Source organism: Elaeis guineensis, chromosome 15 (assembly GCF_000442705.2).
Source record: "Elaeis guineensis isolate ETL-2024a chromosome 15, EG11, whole genome shotgun sequence".
Lineage (NCBI taxonomy): Eukaryota > Viridiplantae > Streptophyta > Magnoliopsida > Arecales > Arecaceae > Elaeis > Elaeis guineensis.
The window spans coordinates 41,964,155-41,986,377 of record NC_026007.2 but is presented as its reverse complement, the minus strand read 5'-3'; the positions used below and the strand labels follow the sequence as shown (position 1 = coordinate 41,986,377).

The following is a 22,223-nucleotide window of genomic DNA, read 5'->3' as shown; positions in this document are numbered from 1 at the left end:
AATGAGCTCTTGAGGAGTTGGTGAACTTAAATTAAAAGCTTCTTGAACTCTTTAAGTGGGCTCTTGCTTAGAGTTGTAAAGAATGCTTGAAGAATCTTTTTCAAAAATCTCTCTTTTATATTGATTTCCTCCTTTAAGTCCCTTTATATAACTTCAAATAATGGTGGAGAGTAATCTGGACTGAAAAAGAGCTGTTAGAGCATATTAAATGAGCATTAAATGTAATTGAAATGAGTTAAAAACTAATCGTTGCGGAAATTTTTCATCACAGGGGTCGACTCATAGGGTCGACTCATGATCATGGGTCGACTCATAGGGTCGACCTCTGTGGAAAAGAACAGAAAATGACTGTTCTGTAATTTTGGCCTGCAAAATAGTAGAGATCGATTTATAGGGTCGACTCATGCCAAGGGGTCGACCTATGGGGTCGACTCACAGAGTGTGCCAGTCAAAATTTTCGTATGCCGTTCAGCCCTTTTAGCCATGAGTCGACTCATGGGGTCGACTCAAAAATAGAAACCTGATTTTCTTACAAAATATATTTCCAAAAATGTTGAAATCACCTCTAATAGATTGCACATCTTTTGTTCTTTACTTTTGAGGCTTCCGAATCAAGTCTTGATAAAATTATGATTTTGCCCCTGAAATGCAATAAGCCTTTTTTCAAGCCAAAATCATTAGTAATCTCCTCAAATGCTTTGTAATCATCAAAATCAATTCAGGGAGAAACAGATAATAACAAGAAAAAAAGGCCAAACACAAATACTTAAAGCAAGTTTTCATTCATTGATAAAGGAAGTATTTACAAAGATCAACCTTGCTGGTTACAAAATAAGCTCAAACAAAAAAAAGTCTGCCAGGGCCTAGGTGTTAACTGGAGGGGTAGCATCATCAGAGGTTCATGGAGCATCATCGATGGTAGGTACATCATCCTTAATAAGTGGTGCATCATCATCATTGCCATCCAAACTGCTCAAAGAAAAGCTTTTCCACCTTAGCTCAGCAATCAATGAGACCCTGCAAGTATGACTCGATCGATACTAAATTCATCGAAAACTATTCAATGTCGGTCTGAAGCCAAGTACTCCTCGATCATCTTCTCCTCGATGGCCTATAGCTCCTTCTCCAACCTACAGACTTTCTCCCTCCACACCTCCGCAGCATGAGCAGCATGGCCTCCAACATAGTAGCCCTCCTTTTAGTCATCTTAGCCCTTTCCTTGAATACATAATTTCCATTCCTAACATCGATGAGGACTGCCTTTGCCTTCTCCTCGATGTTGGTGAGTTGAGCCTCAAGTTCCTTACCCTCTTTTTAGCCTCATCGATGGCCCCCCTTGACCTCTTTAAGGCCTCGGCAAGGTAGACGACAAGGTGCATTCTCTAAAAGGAAACAGAGTTTAAATAAAAGCATAGAAAAAAAGAAAGAGAAGGCAACAAGCTTGGCAACTCTTACCTGAAGAATTGAATTGACGGTATCCAAGATGTGAGCATTGGATCTCTGTTTCTTAAGGAACTCCTTCTTGGCGGGAAGGAGGATCGCCTCTATTAACTATTTGGTGACCCTATCATTATACAGACCTGAGTCAGATGACTTAATCTCCACTTCAGATCGTATATCTCCTACTTGACCTTGGCAGGAGTTGGTACAGGAACTAGGGTGGATAGCCTGGCTCGGATGGCATCTAATTAGATACCCCCTCGCCTTGGGGTGTTGAAGAAGATGGGTGCATCGACAGCTTCATGCCAGGTGGAAGCACCTGAAGTGGACAGACCACTTCCACCTTGGGGTCGGCCTCAGCCCTTCTTGAAATGGCCCTTCGGCCCAGACCTTTTATAGGACCTGGGGTTGGCTATGTAATGATTGGCTTAGTGTGAGGCTGTCATATGGTGGCCCTATTCCTCTTTTGGGCTGCCTTCCAAACTTGTTTGAGCTCAGACGGATGCATTACTGCGAGACCAAAGAATCAATTTTAAAAAATATCTAATCAAATAAAATTAGAAATAACTATGAAGACTTTACTGTGGGGGTTGGCATGACTTAAACTAACATTGATTAAAGTTTGCTTGGACAACAACTCATATAGAGGTGGAACATTGGGCCTGATCAGGACCTTTAGAGATTGATGGTTAGCACTCGATAGCCTCGGAGCTTGATTCAATAATTTTTGAGGCTAACCCTATGAGGTGTCAAACCCCTAAGATTGCCCAATGAAAATAAAGAAGAATCTCTCCTTCCATCCATAATAAAAGGAAAGAGCACCTCGGATGAGGGAATGTCCTTTGTGAGGAGAAATGTACTACCAATCGCTCTTTTGATGATGCTTTCTTCAGTATGAATAGGCTCGAAAAAGGGATATGGATGGTCAAACTCAAAGAGGAAACAAAGAATGAGGAAGGCAATAATTAATCTCCAAGAGTTTGGTACTAGGAGGGTTGGAACAATAGAAATGATTGAAGATCTGAATGAGAAAAGGGTGAAAAGGAAGCCTCAGGCTGGCCCTAAGGATCTCCTCATACAGACCTAGCCCACTTGAGGAAGGGTTGATCATTCGATTTTTTAGACCTGCAAGCTCCAGATAGCATTTTGAGAGAACATAATATTAGAGGTGGACTATCTCCAGGTCCTTAAGGCTGAGGACAGATACCACACTGTTGAGATCGAAGACAACTTTAGTTCAGACCTCCAATTATTTAGAGAGAGACTCATGGGCCTAGGGGTGGGGCCTGATGACCTTGAGGTAGGCCATGGTTAGATGTCCAGCTCTCACCTGAGAGCACTACCTCATTCATCCTTGATGGATCTACTGAGCATAAACAACAAAAGGAAGAAAAACAAAAAGAAACCCAAGGAAACTAAAGAAAACAACAAAGGGTAGAGGTTGATGCCTATTCTAAGGTGAGAATAGTGAGCGAAAGGAACCAAGCAACTGAAGAAATGGGAGAAAACCTTGGAGATAGTACTAAGCCTACTAAGGAGAACAATGTGCGACAAGGGGTGATGAAGATTGTTGGAGAGGTTCACCGAAGGTTGGCTCGAAATCGCTAAAGCAATAGGGTCTCTCATGGTAAAAGGTTTGAGTGAAAAATAAAAGAGGGAGTGACCTCTATTTCTAAAAGGTCAAATGGCTCCAATCAAAGCAAAAGCTTCATCCAGATCCTCATGGTCTCACCATGTGGCAGCTTGCTATTGGTCAAGCCAAGGTCTTGTGGATCATGATGACCAATGGTCCAAATTGTAATGATGCCTCATCTAGCCAGCTCAGATCCCACCACCTATCTCCTTAGGATTGACTTGGATGAGCTCTCGTGAATTGTGATTTTGAAGTTGAGTCTATCACATCATAAATTAATACGTTTTGAAAACTCAACTAATGCAATTATTATGATTTATAGGAGAGTCTTCTCGACTTTTGATATGATCTCGATCAATTAGATGCCTAAGCTCCCTTCTCCTGACCTCAAGAGAAGCTTGAACTCAGAAGTGAGGGGCAATAATGTGGAGGATGTCTTGGCCGATTGGGGCATTATCAAGGAGGATCCATATCGGTATGACCGACCTCGCCACCTCAATCATGAATGATCTAAAATTATGATCATGCTGGCCAATAATACCCGGTGGTAGTTATGTCCAAGATTATCATTACAATCATTATTGCATGGATAAGATGCTCGAAACTGCCAAACAACGTGCCTAGCCATTACGACGTCTTCAAACCATATGTTAACCATGGTACATAATCATATCTTAGATAAGCCTCTCTAGTCCTCGAGAGCTCTCTTTCTCTTATTCTCTTTTTTTATTATTTATTAATTTTCAACTAATTTGAGCGTTGAAGGGTCCTCCGCTGGAAGAGTTTGAATGAGAGAATTTTTTTGCAGATCTACTGCTCTAATTGTGAAACCTCAACAACTTCACCGGCATTAGGATACTTCAGCCCCCTGATCTCAATAGCAATACAAGTGAATAATTATTATTTAATTTATAAATTATAATTTTTCAAATATTTATATTGATATACTTTAGAGCATTATAAATTAATATTTAAATATAATTAAATTGAAATAGATGAGAAGAGATGTAGATATTGAGATGGAAGAAGAGGAATTAGTTTAAATAAAAATTGATTCGATAAATTGGAAAAGATATTTAGAATAAAGGAGAAGAAAATTTGTATAATTTTGATTTTTGGATTAGCTCGATCAAATTCAGTTTAGGCTGAGCCTAGGTGTTCATATATAGCTAGGTCGGATTGAAAAATATGAGATCTGGATCTGACCCAAACTTGATCCAGAATTCAAATTATGTCCAATTTTTTAACAGGACACAAGCCATGGGTTAAGTCACAGGTCGACTTGACTTATGTCCAGCCCGACCTACCTCAGGCAAGTCCTATTCTCGAGGTGGGTTCATGCCTATTAGGGTGTAAAAAATTTTGTTTAAACTGTCTAAATCGTCCAACCCGATTCAAACCAAACCAAATATAATGGTTTGGTAGTTTAATGGGTTCGGTTCGATCGAATAAAATAGAAAAATCGATATTTCAGTTTGGTTATTGATTTATTGATTTATGTGATCTGTTAGAATCGAATCGAGCCGACAAATCAAAATTTAAATACCATCATTTTATATATTTATATATACACACCTATATTACATACTTCATATATTCATATATACACTCATGTTATATGTTTGTTTAAAGTTAGACTATGTACTTTATATGAATTAAGAATACGAAATATTGATTTCATCCTATTTCAATTCAATTTGGATCAAATTTGATTTGATTATAGATCATAATAAAAGAATAAAATATAGAAACTAAATTAAACAACTTGCTTAAATCAAAAAATCATTCCAATCGTTCAATTATTTGAGAAAATTACGTGAATAAATTGAACCGATACAAAATCGAATCACAAAAATAAATTATATTTAATTAAATATTTAGTTTTAGAATCTTCTTAAACCGGAATATCAGTCCAGTTGGAAAAAAACATTCAAAATTGAACCAAGCGAATCATTTTCAGCCCTAATGTCTATTTCGATTCGAATCTAACCTGATCGTTGAATGATCCCGCTCCGATGCCACGCCCCTCGGGTTTTGTTATTATTTGGATAAGGTCGGATGAACCGCATCAAATCCGACGGTGGATAACACGCCACATTACCCATTGCATTTCACCAATTCCCGATTCCGCGTTATCCACCGTGCACATGCTCTGAGATTTGCTCTGGTCCACTTGGACCTGGTCCATGCAATTATTTACCGTTTCTCGAGCCTCCGCTCCGAGACGTGAGCAGGGTTTAAAAACCATCCACCCATTACCCGCTCGGCGGCAACATTTCAAGGACTCTCGCAGAGATGTCGTCGGCGTTCCAAATTTCCGCGTCCATCTCTTCCAGTTCTTCTTCCTTTTTGGGCCACAGCGGCTTCGGCGTCAGGTCCGTTCATTCGTTTAATCTCTCTTATTGTTCATCACCATTTGATGAGCTTTGTTGCTTCGTCCCAGCAGACCAGCGAAGGCTTCTCTTCCGGTGTCGAGATGCCATGGGGTTTGCAAGTGCGTCATTACTCCCTCCGAGCCGACAGGTCATTTTCTTTCTGTCTTTATTAATAAATTTGAACACCATCTTTGTTGTTTTTATGATTGATGTGTTTCTGTTGATGTATCCTGCTTCAACTGTTTTATCCATGATTGCATGATGGTATGATAATATGCTTATGGACTTCTGCGAAGAGCATTATGATTTTGCTTAAGAACATGAATGCTTTTCTTGTACGTAGTTGGTATTTGTTTCTTATCTTTGTCTAGAACTATCAAACCGCTACTAATGTATGATGTGGAATCTTGGTGACGCAATTTATACTGCTGGCAGGACACGTGTTTCTAGAGTGACGCAGTTATTGGATGAGATGAAAGTGGAGCCATGAAGAAGCAAATTGTTAGAAAATACGTGTCATGTAGCTTTTTTGTTGTGTTAGAATGCTGGGTAGTCCGGAGGATTGTTGGTGTATATAACATGAGTGTGCTGAAGGTTGAAGATTGGAAAGTGGGCACATGAAGATGGGATAAATAAATAGTGCAATATTGTAAGGTTAGGAGTGAAATTGATGGAGGATATTTTGAGAGAAAGCTATGTTAGGTGGTTTAGATATGTAGACCATAGGCTGTATATTGCCTTGTTGAGCATAGGAGCATGAATATGCTGAAAGGTCGAAAGATGTATGAGGACATAGAAAAGTAGCAAGGTAAGAATTTTAAACACTTTCCCTTTTTGGAGGCTTTGAGCTTTGACTCTTTGACAAGAGTGCTGCCTATTAGAATTTGCATACTCAAACGCCAAACCTAAGGGATGAGATTTGCCATTTATGTTTATAGACCATCTTGTGCCAACAGGAAAAAGACTGGGGGATGCTTGAGGCATAAAAGGTAATATTGCTTTAGCGTTTCATCCATGCTTGTCATTGGTAAGGCCCTTGATTGCATATGTTCTTTTTTTAATACTATCCCAATGTGTATCAGTAAGGTACCTGTATGCATACTGGTATCCTTAGTTGAACCGTTGAATGCATATGCCATTTTTTAAATTTTTTTCATGAATACTCCATTCAGCTACCGCGACATGTATCAGTCACATAACATGCTAAAATCACTTGTTTACTTCATTACTCTAGCTCTTAATCTGTTTGACGTGTCTTCCTTTCTTCCCCATTCTGTTACAAAATAGTTTAAAGATAAGGAAACCGATTACAATGTGGTATCTCTTGCTTACCACTTATAAAGGGGCTCATTTTCATTGTTTTTACACTGGAATGTTCTTTCTTATTGTTGAACCGATTATTAGGCCTCCATCCACCAATCATTTTCAGAAATAGTGAGCTAGATCCGTTTTTCACAACAAAATGCTTTAGTCCTTTTATTCATATGAGAGAATGACTTGTGGATGAAAAGTTTGATGGTTAAGTTAAGGTGCAGAAGATATGATTAAGCTGCTACATCAAAATTCAGCATACATAATGATCTTGCCATGATGAAGGTTGGATTCAACACAATCACATGCCACATCATACTGCACCAGACGAAACAAACAGGCAAAGCATTCTTTATGGAATTTGGAAATCGTGGTTTGAGTTGATTTTTAATCCTAGAATTTAATCAAGTAGTTTGAGGACTTTCAAGAGCAACCAGTTTAAATTAGTCCATATTTAAGTCAAGTTAGGAATTTTGGTTAAATTTAAGATGTTTGGAAATTTAGGTTTATAGGGGGGTCCATATTCCATCTAAGATAAATAGTGTTTCTCATTGTCGGAAGTCTTATATATTTGATTGATGTTGTAAATTGGTTCAGAGAGCCAACTTCTTGTCACATCCTTTCACAAAATCAAGTGATTAAGCAAAGTAACTATTGACAATATGCTTTTGGTAACTTCATCCATGAACTGACATTCTGGGCCACATTTTTAAGCTGAGCAAATATTTGAAAATCATGCTTGGAATTGCCAAAATCTTGAGTACTCTGCAGATTATAGGCTTTATGTAGTGTAATGACCGCATGCTTGCCAAAATGCACATTCATTTATGTTATTCCTTCTTATGTCTTCTTCACATTTCTCATGATTGCAGCATTCTATACTTCTTTAGTGGTTATCACCTGCTTCTGTTTCTGCTTGCATTTGAAATAATGCCTACCTTGCGCTTTGGAATTCTTTGTTGTGTGATTGCGAATATGTCTTTCTGCTGCATGTATGTGTGTGTGATTATTCTTTGTGGCTGTCAACTGTATCATAATTATGGTAAATTACAAAGCACTGAAAGGCACGTGCTGTGGTTTGAAGCTTACAAGACAAAGGTTTCTTGAAATGCAAACATGGCAAAACTTCAAGCTGGTTATCTCTTCCCAGAGGTAAGTAGTTCCTTTTCTTTTCAGGTTAATGAAGAAGATGATAGTCTCAATAAATTCATGTTAACTTTTAGTGAGAATTTCCACTGTTTATGGTAAAAAATAATTTATATCTCAGCTATTTTCAGCATATCATTTCATGCTCCTGAAGAGATGTGGCATGTGTAAGAGCTGAAGGTACATATTTCAATGGAACACTTGTTTTTCTCTGTTTTTACTATAGTTGTGACTATATGACTCATGGTTTGATATGCATGAACGTTCTGCACCTACCTAGTATCGATCAAGTTTTAAAGTGCTGGTAGCAGTCCAATACTTCTATCTTACCAGTGTGGTATGAACCCACTATGGTATTGTACTGACACATAACATGCCTCCTTGTTCTGCTACCCAAAAAAAAGAGGATGCTGTACATGTGTAAGTATGATACCAGTTCAGGAGGATATATCGGCTTACAGTCACAGTTTGGCACAGCCAATACAGCTGGTATGCTCTAGTGCTTAAATTCTTGATATCAATAAGATCAGCACCTCTTTTATCTGGTAAAATTCGCTATTTATATGAAGAGAAATTAGAATAGTCACATTCTGTTATTCTTAGCTAGCCGAGTTAGTTGCAGGTTACTTAGTGTACATCATTTGTTAGTATTTTTGCTCCAGTTGCTTGAAAGCTAGTGAGTGAAAGATCAGAAGAATGACAATTCGTAGAAAAAAAGTACATGGCTGGAGCTGTAGGTGGGCAAGGGTGAGCAGCAAGATATATTTTTGGGCTCATCATTTTATTATTATTATTTTGTTTTGTTGAACAGCAAAATATATTTTCAGCTAATCATTGCCTTGATACTAATTATGAATTGACCAAGGTCTTTTCTGTTTGCTTAAGATGACCAGCCCACTCCCCTTTGTTCATGTTTCCACAATGCAAAGTAATTATTGACAGCCATTCCCATTTCCCAAATATATATATATATTTTTGATCTGTGCTCTTATTCTACATTAAGTGGAAGAAGAAGAAGGGGGGGAAGCCTATAGCTACTCCAGATCTAAGACTAAGCTATTTTCCCTTTTGCATGAGCCTAAACTGTTACTGCACACATCATTTCATATAATAACATCATGCAGAAAACTGGCATTGCAACTTTTAAAGTTTGAGTCAATTTACTGATGTCAAATCATTTTGAGATACTCAAGCAAACAATCAACAGAGTTTATTTTCAACATTAGCAGCATGGTGATCTCACTCTCTGCTATGGTCTTTTTACCTTTAAATAAGTTCAGTTGGATTAGGTGAAAGAAAGAATTCCAGTGATATTCTTTAATTACTTAAAATTAAATAAAAGCATGTCAAATTTTTGTTAAAAATAGTAAAAAAATTAGACTTAGCTTCTTGCACTTAAGCAACTTATAGTGATTTCTTTTTAACTCCAATAGAAGTTAAGGTGAAGATTCGATTTTTAGACAGCCCAAAGAGTTCTTTGTCTGGTTGCTTGGAGAGCACCTATTACATCATAAGATTATATTCTGATTAGGCACTGTAATCTCAGCTTATTATTTAATTCTGTTGTGCCTCCTAAACAAAGTACTGAGACTGCATTGTTGAGGTATGAAATTTTGAACCTGTAATTGTTATGTAATCAGGTGTTTGCTGTGAAAATTACCTGATATAATGAGTTAGAAATGATTCAATGAATACACAGAAATCACCATCTTATCTTTACTTGTTATATTGTCATTATATTTATTTAATATCCTTCTCATCCATATGATGATTCCTTTTTACACCTTCATGTCAAGCTCTTGGCAACCTTGCTAAATCTCAATATATAAAAAAAAATCTCTGCACTTATTACTTGTGGAATTTAGGGGATCATATTACATGGTTTTACAATATCAAACCTTAAACTAATTTTATGATATCAAACTGACACTAATTTTGCAAAACTAAACTTCACACAATAAACCTTTTTATTCTGAGTCCCACACCTTGTTGTGCCTAATAATAGGACTAACTTCATGCCTCAGCACTCTACTTTGAGGTTTCATATAGCATAGACTATCATTGATCTGCATATAGGCCATGTTATTTATTATATATAGCAATAGAGACAAACTGGACAGTATTTCCAGTCCACCTTTCTACCTTGAGCCCTTCCTGTTGTTAAGGCTTAACGGAAGGCTGAATTGGCAAAATAATCCAAAAGCTCTGTTGGTACATATTCCTCGATCTAGGTTCTCACATTGTGTCCCTCCATTTTTACCCTGCAGAACTATTAATGCAAAAGTGCTATGAAGCCTTGTAGTTACTTCTAAGGAATCACTTTGGTGCTCCTAGAATATGTGAATGAATTGTTTACTCATACCTTTAAATTTGTTATCTGTTGGTTGGACAACATTTATTTTCTTGATGAAATTTGAATGCTACAGAAATTATAACAGAGTACACACCATACTATTTATTAGACCACATATTATCAAAATTGTCACTCACCAAACCTTCATGCGGTTCTTAATATAGTTTGACTAGTTAATTCGATATTTTCTGACCTGACAAATTGGCAACTCGTATTTGTCTCAAGAATGAACATGACACGTACTGAGTGAGACTTGGAAGGTGACAGAGGCATCATGTGGACAGATATGGTCAAAGGGTATTGTGATTTGAATGGAAAACATTACCAGTATTAACAGGCATTTGCCATATTGTTGTCACTAAGTAAAGATATATTACTTTTGTCCTAAGATTGATAAAATTATAATCTAATTTTTTTTTTTAACTTTGAGAACTTGTAATAGTTTAGATGGCTTGTTTTTTGAAGATGTCATTTTAAAATTTTCCTGTTTTCAGATGTATGTTTCTAAAAATTTTCAGAGATGGATTGTTAATAGGCTTTATGTTATCTCATTCACTTTATTAATGTATGTGGACATTGTATTTATTTTTTTATATGTCAGATTTATACCATGCCATTTCTAGGTTATGCAAATGCAAAGCATTATGGTCAATATTTCTCTTAATTATTGTTCTACTTCTATGTAATTTAATCATCGGTTCTCAATTTGCTTGAAGCTAGATTGCTAGAAGAAGATCAGCGCACATGTTAAAGTACCCTGATGCACAGGTTATAAGCCTTGGTATTGTTGACACTACATAACCTATTCCAGAAGTTATAACCTCTGCCATGGCTATGGTAATCCATTTTGTGATCTTATGTCTATTGTTCTCCTCGTGAGTGGAGATATATGTTAATTTTGTAATCATACAATTATACAGTGAAGACCTTAATGTTATTAGTTCTGTTGCCCTGATATAATCATGTGGTTAGAGTTTTTTTTATCAAATGGCTAGGAAAGCAATGCTACTCCTCATGCTGCTTAAGTGAAGACTCGGACTAATATTTATTTTCTCTACTCATTATAAAAATTGCACAGATATTTGTTTTCTAAAATATTATTTGCTTTGATACCATAACCAGGAAAATAATCATTATACCAGCAAGCTTCATTATGGTCAATTTCAAATGCTTTTTGATCATTCATTTGTCATGCTCTACTTTGTATCTCTTCCAATGTTGTTAAAGGGTTCTGGGTTCATGAAATTGCTCCTTGTTAATTTACTTATTTGGACATTCTATTACATGCTTATGAGTAATGAGCAGAAATTTGACCAACACAAGACAATCCCATATTTCTGATAGCTGATTCTCAGTCTGTTGGGCAATTTTGCACAGAGGATGCTGCTACTGGAAAAGTAAAGGCATAGAGGTTCCTTCTCGTTATGTTTACATGCAGAAATTAATTGCTAAGAGTGATTTTGCATGCAGTAAAGTATATTTTCTAAGTTAAGCTTCATTTTTAATAATAGGAAATTGATACATAAAAGAGTTGCACATTTTAGGTTTAAATTTTTTTTCTATATGCTAGATGGCATGCTATTAAAGAATAACTCTTGAAAATTGAAATAGTCTTCAAACTTATGATACCAGGAGGTCCAAGACACTCATGTCCAGCTTCAAAAACCCGTGTCGGATACATATCCGATTCGTGTCCATATAATACACTTGGATACTTATGAAGTTCTTTGTTGCCATTTTTAAACATCGCATAAAGTTGAACATTTCGGATAATGAGCTTGACCCTCCATTTTGATGTTAAGAGTGAGTGGGATGCCGGTTGTATCTTTTGTGTGAATGAATGATTGATCTTCTTTCGCAGCATGAACTGTTGGTTCACATTTTGCCCAGCTTTCAAAGCACGATGACTGTCTTGTGATATGCGCTGATGGAGGGAAAGAAGAGATTATGGGAATTTCAAAACTATGCAAAGTGCGATCGAACAGTTGACCTTGCGAAAGAAGATCAGTCATTCTTTTGCGCAAAAGATACAACCTGAACCCGAGTTAGTGTTGTTCCTTTTAGACAAAATGTTATTTTTTCTTATATCCTTAAATTAATTGGGAAGCTTGAATGAGAAATATCTATATTAAAAGACCTTAATAAACAATCTTTTTAATATTTTTCTTTTTAATGTTTAAATAAACAATTTTTAGAAGTATAAATATATAGTTTAGTTAAAAGTACACCTTATCCTACATATCCCCTTGTCTCCCATTCTCTCTCTTCCTGAGTCAAACACTCCGACATTCCAATATGCATCTGAAATTGATCCTTGTATTTGTGTCTGTTGGATATAAAATACCCACAGCCGAAGTCCTCAGCAGAATCAGCTCAAGGAGGACTCCGCCCGAACTCCTACGGGAACCGGGCTCCGATCGCAGCATCAACTCCAGGAGGACTCCGCCCGAACTCCTACGGGAGCCGGGCTCCGTCCTCAACATCAACTGCCGGTAAGCCTTGTCCGGACTCCTACAGGAGCCGGACTTCGCCTTTGTTTTTAATTGCAGGAAGACTCCGCCCGGACTCCTACGGGAGCCGGGCTTCGTCCTCAACTCCAACGGCTGCAGACAGACTTCGTCCGGACTCCTACGGGAGCCAGACTCCGCCGACAACTTCAACCGCAAGTAGACTCCGCCCGAACTCCTACGGGAGCCGGGCTCCGTCTTCGACATCAATTGCCGGTAAGCCTTGTCCGGACTCCTACGGGAGCTGGACTTCGCCTTTGACTTTAATTGCAGGAAGACTCCGCCCGGACTCCTACGGGAGCCGGGCTTCGTCCTCGACTCCAACGGTCGCAGACAGACTTCGTCCGGACTCCTACGAGAGTCGGACTCCGCCGACAACTTCAACCGCAAGTAGACTCCGCCCGAACTCCTACGGGAGTCGGGCTCCGTCCTCAACATCAACTGCCGGTAAGCCTTGTCCGGACTCCTACGGGAGCCGGACTTCGCCTTTGACTTTAATTGTAGGAAGACTCCGCCCGGACTCCTATGGGAGCCGGGCTTCGTCCTCGACTCCAATGGCTGTAGACAGACTTCGTCCGGACTCCTACGGGAGCCGGGCTCCGCCGACAACTTCAACCGCAAGTAGACTCCGCCCAGACTCTTACGGGAGCCGGACTTCGCACCTGATTTTGATTGCAGGGGACTCCGCCCGGACTCCTACGGGAGCCGGGCTCTGCCCGCGACTTCAACTCCGAGAGGACTCTGCCCGGACTCCCACGGGAGCCGGGCTCCGCCCACGACTCCGACCGCAAGGAGGACTCCGCCCAGACTCCTACGGGAGCCAGACTCCGTCATCAGCTCCGACCGCTGCCGAACTTCAGCCGACGAATCGGCACTCCCTGGTAGGCCACAATAACGGCCACAATCCTGCTCTACTTCCTGCGGTGGATTCCGCGCAGCTCCATCACTCCCTGACAGGCCGCAGTAACAATCACAGCACTGCTCCACTTCCTACGACGGATCTCGCGCAGCTCCACTACTCCCTAGCAGGCCACAATAACGGCCACGATCTTGCTCCACTTCCTGCGGCAGATTCCGCACAGCTCCATCACTCCCTGACAGGCCGCAGTAACGGTCACAGCACTGCTCCACTTCCTACGACGGATCTCGCGCAGCTCCACTACTCCCTGGCAGGCCACAATAACGGCCACGATCCTGCTCCACTTCCTGCGACGGATACCGCACGATTCTCCCATCCACTGGCAAGTCGCGACAACAGACGCCGCTCCACTCCCCGCGACAGACTCCACGTGGCACACCCCGGTGATAGCCACGGGTCCACTCCACTACTCTTCGCAGCAAACTCCGCCTGACCCTGGGCAGCCCACTGCCAGACGGTTGCAGAGGTCGCTGTCAGGCTACTGCCCCCTCCACCTGTGAAAGGGGGCTCCAGATACGTTATTCAATAAGCTCTCATCTTTCATCTAGAAACTCTGCTAAATTCTTCGTTCGAGCACTCCATTCTTGTTGAGGCAGAGAACTGACTTGAGCGTCGGAGGGTCTTGCCGGAGCAACCCCACCTCCGGTTTAGACTTCCTTTGCAGGTCCCGGCGGCGACCGCGACTTCCTCGACTCCAGCTTCTCCGACGTAAGCAAATTTTTGCACCAATAGGATTAGCGCTAGAGGAAGGGCTGTGTCTTCGCAGTACCCTTGTTCTTGAAGGAGCGTTCAACGGAGCCGCCCCCGATCGTTTACCCCGACACCCACTCCTTGTTCCCCCACGGGATCCATACTTGATGCCTCCTCGCAAGGCATCCACGCGACGGTCCACGGCCTCCGCGGTCAGATCTCAGGCTTCGGCCTCCCCTCCTGTTTCTCAACCTCCTCCTCCTCCTCCGACGGCGGCGGTCGGCGCGAAGCAGTTTGACCTGCTGGCGCAGCAGGTCAGAGGCCTCACCGAAGCTGTGCAAGCTATGCAGCAGCAGCAGCCGCAGGCATCGGTACGTCCGGAAAGGGCATCCTCGGAACACCAGAATCCGATGGCGGGGCGGGCCACCTGGGCCAGCCGCCCCGTCCTTCCTGAGAAAACGAACCCGAGGGTAGAGAACCCTCAATCAGACCACGACTCCACCCTTGGAAGATCCCTGCCCCCATTCTGCCGGAGGACCCTCGAGACTCGAAGTCGAGAGGATTTCCTGGACCGGAGGCTCCAGGAGATGAACCGACGGATCGAAGAACTCCGCCATGTGCCTCCCGCTTATGGTGAGGATATTTGTACTGACCCTCCCTTCTCCCAAATGATCATGCAGGAACCGATCCCGCCAAACTTCAAGCTTCCCCAGTTCGAAAGCTACGACGGGACTTCGGACCCGGTTGATCATCTGGAGGCCTTCCGGATGATGATGCTGCTTCACGGTGCTCCGATGCCATTCTATGCTGGGCCTTCCCGTCCACCTTGAAGGGAGCGGCAAGGAACTGGTACTCGGCTTTGAAATCGGGTACCATCTTTTCCTTCGATCAAATGAGCCACCAATTTGTGGCCCATTTTGTCAGCAGCCGGTGCCCCCGGAAGGGTTCGGAGTTCCTCATCAACATCAAGCGGAGGGAAGGGAAGTCCATTCGGGCCTACATCAACCGCTTCAACATCGCGGCGCTGGAGGTCCGGAACTTGGACCAATCAGTCGCAATGGCCGCCCTGAAGGGTGGCCTTCAGAAGAATGATCTTTTGTTCTCCCTAGAGAAGAAGTATCTCAGGAATTTTGCTGATTTGCTGGCCCAGGCCGAAGGATACGCCCGAGCGGAAGAAGCCTTCAAAATGAAGGATGAAGAGACGGCGAGGGAGCGGCAAGCGGGAGACTCGAGTAAGCCCGCAATTGAAAAAAGGCCAAAGGAAGCCCGACTGCGTTCTCAATCCCCTCCTGGGCATAAGCGCGCCCATACTCCACCTCGGGCGCGCAGGCAAAGAAGTCCGGATCGCGGGGTTCGGCGGGGTTCTCCACCAGGGAGATTCCGCAACTACGCCCCCCTCAACACCTCGAAGGCCCAGGTATTGATGGAAGTCAGGGAGCAGCTCCCTAGGCCGGAGAGGATGCGCACACACCCCGAGAAGCGCAACCCCAACAAGTTCTGTCTCTACCACCGCGACCACGGCCACGACACAGAGGAATGCATCCAGCTTCGGGACGAGATCGAGGAGCTCATTCGGCGAGGTCGACTCGACAGGTTTCTCCGACGCAGGCCTGAGGGTAGAGGAGATCGGCTAAGGGCCCTTCCGCAGCCTGAACCGCCAAGAAGGGAGGAGCAACCCGGGGACCGGCCTCCCATCGGGACCATCGACTCCATCACCGGAGGGCCTCAAGGAGGAGCGGACCACCCACGACCGTGGAACTCAAAAAATCTGTAAATGTATCACTTACGATTTCACCTTGAATCTAAATTTCTTTCTACTTGACGTACTCTTCCCGTCTGGCGTGGATTTGTTACGACTGGATATGACCCCTCCAAACGCTTGAAGCAAAGTTATGTTAGAAACGGGGGAGAACCCCGTCCTAACATACCTAAAATGAAAGTCCGACTATTTCGAAATCGGATGGGGGGAGAGGCCTTACAACGCCCTAATGTGCCCCCACAGCCATGTCAGGAACAGGAGGAGAACCTCGTCCTGACATGAGCAAAGTCAAAGGCCCGGTTCTTTAAGACCGGATGGGGGGAGAGGCCTTACAGCGTCCTAATGTGCCCCTACAGCCATGTCAGGAACAGGAGGAGAACCTCGTCCTGACATGAGCAAAGTCAAAGGCCCAGTTCTTTTAGACCGGATGAGGGGAGAGGCCTTACAACGCCCTAATGTGCCCCCACAGCCATGTCAGGAACAGGAGGAGAACCTCGTCCTGACATGAGCAAAGTCAAAGGCCCGGTTCTTTTAGATCGGATGGGGGGAGAGGCCTTACAGCGCCCTAATGTGCCCCCACAGCCATGTCAGGAATAGGAGGAGAATCTCGTCCTGACATGAGCAAAGTCAAAGGCCCGATTCTTTTAGACCGGATGGGAGGAGAGGCCTTACAACACCCTAATGTGCCCCCACAGCCATGTCAGAAATAGGAGGAGAACCTCGTCCTGACATGAGCAAAGTCAAAGGCCCGGTTCTTTTAGATCGGATGGGGGGAGAGGCCTTACAGCGCCCTAACGCGCCCCCACAGCCAAGCCGGGAACGGGAGGAGAACCTCGCCCTGGCTCGAGCAAAGTGGAAGGCCTGGACTCCTACGGGAGCCGGACTCCATCCACGATGCCAAGGAAGACTCCACCCGGACTCCTACGGGAGCCGGGCTCCGTCCACGACGCCAAGGAAGACTCCACCCGGACTCCTACGGGAGTCGGGCTCCATCCACGACACCAAAGAAGACTCCACCCGGACTCCTACGGGAGCCAGGATCCGTCCACGCCGCCAAGGAAGACTCCACCCGGACTCCTACGGGAGTCGGGCTCCGTACACGATGCCAAGGAAGACTCCACCCGGACTCCTACGGGAGCCGGGCTCCATCCACGATGCCAAGGAAGACTCCACCCAGACTCCTACGGGAGTCGGGCTCCGTCCACGACACCAAGGAAGACTCCACCCGGACTCCTACGGGAGCCGGGGTCCGTCCACGTCGCCAAGGAAGACTCCACCCGGACTCCTACGGGAGTCGGACTCCGTACACGATGCCAAGGAAGACCCCACCCGGACTCCTACGGGAGCCGGGCTCCACCCGCGACTTCTGCAGCAAGGACTGATGGCGGCGAAACCCGGCCGCCCAACAAGATCGGATGAAAGGAAAAAGCCCCTCAGCGGCACCTCCTCGCTTCTATGCAACCCCGCGAAAAGCGGGAGGAGGGTCCTCACTCTGAGAAGAGGAGGAAAATTAAAAAGGAAGGATGACGAACTACGACGGAAACAGATGAAGGATGAACCGCACCAAAAGACCTAAAGGACTTCGTCCCGACTGAAACGGGGAGTTCCTACCGAACACCCCCGGCCTCTAAAAAGATTTTCGACACCGGTTAGGAAGACAACGACATCCCCGAAATAATGCGGAGCCCGGACGGCCAAGCTCGAGCTTGCGGCCATGTACGACGAGAAAGGCGAGCTAACGCATCGACGACCGGGCGCCCCCCAACGACGTCTACAACAGATAAGTCAAACGACAAGAAAAGTTCGACGGACGGCAATTTAGTGCAACGCACAGACGAGGTAACACAAAACACCCTTTTCATTTCATTTCCGATATACACGCTACAAAGCCCGGAAGGCCAAGGAAAGAAAGGAAAAATGACAAAAAGGGAAGTAAATACATGAAAAGATAGAAAGACGAAAAGAGCTCTAAGGAGGCCCTGCTCCCTCCGACCTAGAATTATCTACTCCATCCCTTAACTAGGACTGCCTTAGATTCTCAATTTCTTCTTCTAGCTCTCCCCTTTTCTGCAGCGCGTCCTGGAGCGCCCGATGAAGTCGCTGGCTCTCGGCCTCCGCCTCTCGACGCCTCTTCCTCAAGACCTCGAATTCCGCCTCCGCGTCCGCGACGGCCCGCTGCTCATATGCCAGTTGGATCTTCAGTTGTTGCAGCTCAACCGTCTTTTCCCCGAGGGAGATAGAAATCTCCTCAACGGTGCCTCTTAGGGCTTGGAGCTCATCAGAATCTCGGGCGGAAGTAAGCTGTGCCCTGCTAGCAAGCTGCCTCTGGAGACGGACGACTTCGTCGGCCGCCGCCCTGAATCTCCCTTTATATTCTTCCACCTGCCTGCGTCAGCTAGCCCGATGCACGTCGTGGCTCACCTCGGCGTCCTGAAGCCGCTGCTGAAGGTCGGAGACCTTCTTCGACCACTCCTGGTCACCGTCGACCCGGGCCAAGAGCCGGGATGAATTTCCTTCCAGTTGGCCGATCTTCCCCTTTGCAGCTGACAGTTCCACCTTGAGGGCGCTGATCCTGGCGGTCTGGGCCCAAATTTGATCGCTGGCGCTCTTCTTGCATTCCTCGAGTTCCTTTGCGAAGTCCGCCTTCCTCCGGCTATACTCCATGATCCCCTTCACGTGGAGATTCCGAAAGTGGGTGGCCTCAGCGGTGGCTTCAGAATGACCTTCCCTCAATCTGCGGAGCTCGCCTTCCATCTTCTTTAACTTCTTTGTCAGGTGAAGGACTTCCTTCTTCAGCCGCTGGATCGTCGATTTTAGCGGGACCCCCAGGGGCAGGGGGAGTGCTTCTGCAGGACACTGCCATCGGAAGGCAAAAGCGTCAAAGCACGGCTCATTGCAGGAAGAAGAACAGAGAGAAGGAGGGGGGGAGGAGAAGCCGTCCGCAACAAGAAATTCAACTTTATTGATTGGATGATTTTTGAAGACAAACAGAAAAGAAAAATTACGACGAAATAAAGGTACAAGATCGGAGGTCTCAGACCTCGGGGGTGGGGGTTGGAGAACTCGACATCCCCGGCAAGGGGGCTGCGATAGCAGTGGCGGCTGGCGAGGGATCGGTCTCGTCTTCAGACTCCTCGCCTAGGAAGCTGAGGTCGAGCTCTGGAAATTTTCTGGCCACCTTCTCTTGGCAGAGCTCGAACCCCTTTATGAACGCTTCCTGGCCAAATTGGACCTTCAGGTCCCTCATCTCCGCGGAGGCCTTGAATCCCTCTACCGCAAGGACTCTGGCCTCCGAGATCAGGATCGGAGTTTGCTCGACCAAGTTGGCGACCTCGGCCTCCGCCTTTCTCGCCGATTCCTCCAAGGTCTGCCTCTCCTCCTCCCGGGCTCGTTTCTCTCTTTCCAGGGCCTCCTGGAGGGCGACTACTTCGGTCGTTTTTGCTTGGAGGCGAGCAACCTCGGCCTGACAGCGTTTCTCCACCTGGAGGATGTCCCTCCTCGCACGGCTCACCGCCTCGATATAGGTGAGGAGCTGGTGCCCAATCTGCAAGGGCGGCTAGGGAATTAGAACAAAGGCCGAATAGCCATGAAAATGAAGATCCGCTTACCTCAAGGAAGGACCCCAAAGAGTCCCAGGCCCGCTGCTCAGGATCGGCGCGGTCGATCCTCTCAACGACGTCAGGCAGAATGCAGCCGTCGATCAGCCGTCTGATCAAGTCCCTATCGTTGAAGGGATTCTCCGACCCCTCTTCAGAGCAGAGGAACTCGTCCGCAGTAGTTCGGCGGCTACTCGCCTTGCGGGCCACCGATTTCCTTCTTTTCCTCTCGGCTATGGGCGCCTCCGTGGAGCGGACCCCTGAAATGGGGGCCCCAGTCGGCGGGCTCCTCGAGGAGGCCCGGGGAGCCGTTGGCTCGGCATCCGAGGGAATGTCGATGGCCGGGTGCAGCTAAACTCGACTCCTCCACCCTGGCCCTCTTCGCCGATCCGGAGGTCGCAGTGCCCTTTCTCTTGTGGGCCCTAAGGCCCCTGGCAAGCATCCGCGCTGCTTCGGCGTCCATTCCTAAAAAAAAAAAAAAAAAAAAAAAGAGAAGAATAAGAGAAAAAGAGAGAGAGAAAAGGAAAGAAGAAAAGGAAGCAAACCAATCAGTCAAGAGTCAAAAAAAAAAAAAAGAGAGAAGAAAGGGGAAGAAAGAAAGAAAGAAACAGAGGGGAAAAAGAGAGAGAAGGAAGAAGAGGTAAAAAGAGAAAGAAAAAGGAGAAAGGCATGAAAAGAGAAGATAAGGTAAAAGATGAATACTCGCTGGATCCTGGAGACTCAGGCCGATGTTGAAAAGAAATTGCTCCCTCAGAAGATTGGGAAGGGAAGGAGCGGAGTAAGCTAGAAGCTTCCGGGCAGCCTGGAGGTCATTCTCCCCCAGGCTGGGGGCCCGACGGACAGAATCCCTCAGAGAGCCCCAAGGGGGCAGGCCCAGTCTCAAGGTCGGGCAATGGACGAAGAGATATTTCTCCTTCCAATTGTGGATTGAAGAAGGGGCGCCTTTCAGCAACCCCTTCTTACCGAACTGGGGAGAGAAGTACCACCAGTCCTTCGCCGAAGGATGGCGCTTGAAAGTATAGAAGTGCCAAAACAGGGAGAGGGACGGTTGGACCTCGACTACGTGGCAAAGAGAGAGAAATCCTATCAAAAACCTAAAAGAATTCGGAGCCACGAAAGCCAAGGAGATGTCTAAGAAGCGGAAGAGGGCAACAACAAAGGGAGGAAGCGGAAGCCGGAGTCCGGCACGGAACACTTCCTGGTACAAACAAAAACGACCAGATGGGGGAGTGCTGGCCCGGTCAGAAGGGCCAGGCAGCTCCAGGTCGTACTCAGGAGGAACTCCATACTGAACCCTTATCAGAAGGAGTTCCTCCGAGGTCAGGGAACATGGAATGGCGCCCGGTGCAAAAATCGGGCGGAGCCCAGCCCCAGACGCAGGTTCGTCTACAGAGCAGGGGACCTAGGGGTGTGAGGCGGAAGAGCTCCCGGAACTGCAGGGAGCGGAAGAGCCAGACGACATTTCGGATAGTTTCGAAGGAGGGCTTTAAAGGTCCCTAAGAAGACGGACAGGATGGGGGACGAGAGGCCACAGGAAACTAACTCGGAGGGATGCGAAAATAATGACAGAGAAGAAGTCCCTAGGCGGTGGGAAGAAGGTTGAAGGTGCTGGAACTAACCTATATCGCTCTGAGGGACCAGAGGGACGAAGACAGGGATGATTTGGAAGACACCTACGGCTCGAGAGGATGCCCACTGAAACAGGGCTCTCGAAGAGAAGGCAGACACTGATAGAAACTCTGGAACGGAATAGGGCACCTAAAGGTGGGAGGACGGGTTTAAATAGCCCCTGGGATCCGGCGCCATAATGATCACGAATCCCCCCAAGTCAGTCCGCACCCGGCACGTGTCCCACTCCCCCCAGCGGGCGGCTAAAAGCGGCTGATGGATCAGCAGGGCCATTATGGCGCCGTACCTGGGCCAGTGTACCGGCGAGAATTTCGAAGGGTCCCTTCGTATCGCCCCGATCCGAAAAGACTCCAGCACGCGCACATTTAATGCCAAAATATCTGGGGGCGGCAGTACGTAGGATTCGAGGGGACGGTTTCGGCTGTGCCCATCTCTCTGTACTTCCTTCGTTCGAAATTCAAACTCGAAAGTAGGGGGACTGGTGTTGGGTATAAAATACCCACAGTCGAAGTCCTCAGCAGAATCTGCTCAAGGAGGACTCCGCCCGGACTCCTACGGGAACCGGACTCCGATTGCAGCATCAACTCCAGGAGGACTCCGCCCGAACTCCTACGGGAGCCGGGCTCCATCCTCAACATCAACTGCCGGTAAGCCTTGTCCGGACTCCTACGGGAGCCGGACTTCGCCTTTGACTTTAATTGCAGGAAGACTCCGCCCGGACTCCTACGGGAGCCGGGCTTCGTCCTCGACTCCAACGGCTGCAGACAGACTTCGTCCGGACTCCTACGGGAGCCGGACTCCGCCGACAACTTCAACCGCAAGTAGACTCCGCCCGAACTCCTACGGGAGCCGAGCTCCGTCCTCG

The 22,223-nt window shown here is 45.7% G+C and overlaps 1 protein-coding gene across 1 annotated transcript in view; it reads left to right on the top strand.

The window, feature by feature from the left end:
* Positions 1-10,997: 10,997 nt before the first annotated feature.
* Positions 10,998-22,223, top strand: part of LOC105061490 (probable LL-diaminopimelate aminotransferase, chloroplastic) — a 28,608-nt gene continuing 17,382 nt past the window's right edge. The window contains exon 1 of the mRNA XM_073249063.1: positions 10,998-11,095. Within this exon, the coding sequence (XP_073105164.1) occupies positions 11,087-11,095 (9 nt within the window). The 5' untranslated portion in view covers positions 10,998-11,086. The remainder of the gene's footprint in view (positions 11,096-22,223) is intronic.